We start from the raw sequence: 387 nt of genomic DNA, 5'->3' as shown, positions 1-387 counted from the left end.
GCGTCTGGCTGGCCAGCACGGTCTCCAGCACCGTCTTCATCACCTACTACCGCAACAACGCCATCCTCCTCTGCCTCATCGGCTTCTTCCTCTTCATGCTGGTCCTCATGCTGGTGCTCTACATCCACATGTTTGCCCTGGCCCGCCACCACCTCCGCAGCATCTCCAGCCAGCAGAAGCAGCCCACCGTGTACCGCAGCAGCAGCCTGAAGGGCGCCGTCACCCTCACCATCCTCCTGGGCGTCTTCTTCATCTGCTGGGGACCCTTCTTCTTCCACCTCATCCTGATTGTCACCTGCCCCACCAACCCCTTCTGCACCTGCTTCTTCAGCTACTTCAACCTCTTCCTCATCCTCATCATCTGCAATTCGGTGGTTGACCCCCTCA

General features: G+C 59.2%; 1 protein-coding gene across 1 annotated transcript in view; it reads left to right on the top strand.

Moving 5' to 3' along the window:
- The window catches only part of MC1R (melanocortin 1 receptor (alpha melanocyte stimulating hormone receptor)), a gene marked incomplete at both ends in the record, with an annotated part of 854 nt that extends 471 nt beyond the window's left edge, over positions 1 to 383 (top strand). The window contains 1 exon segment of the mRNA XM_010178777.1: positions 1 to 383. This exon segment is cut by the window's left edge and continues 25 nt beyond it. Coding sequence (XP_010177079.1) covers positions 1 to 383 — 383 coding nt within the window.
- Between the last annotated feature and the right edge of the window lie 4 nt (positions 384 to 387).

The sequence above is a fragment of the Mesitornis unicolor genome, unplaced genomic scaffold (assembly GCF_000695765.1).
Source record: "Mesitornis unicolor isolate BGI_N332 unplaced genomic scaffold, ASM69576v1 scaffold32692, whole genome shotgun sequence".
In the NCBI taxonomy this organism is placed as follows: Eukaryota; Metazoa; Chordata; class Aves; order Mesitornithiformes; family Mesitornithidae; genus Mesitornis; species Mesitornis unicolor.
Note: the sequence above shows the minus strand (reverse complement) of the source record. Positions and strands in the feature narration are given on the sequence as shown.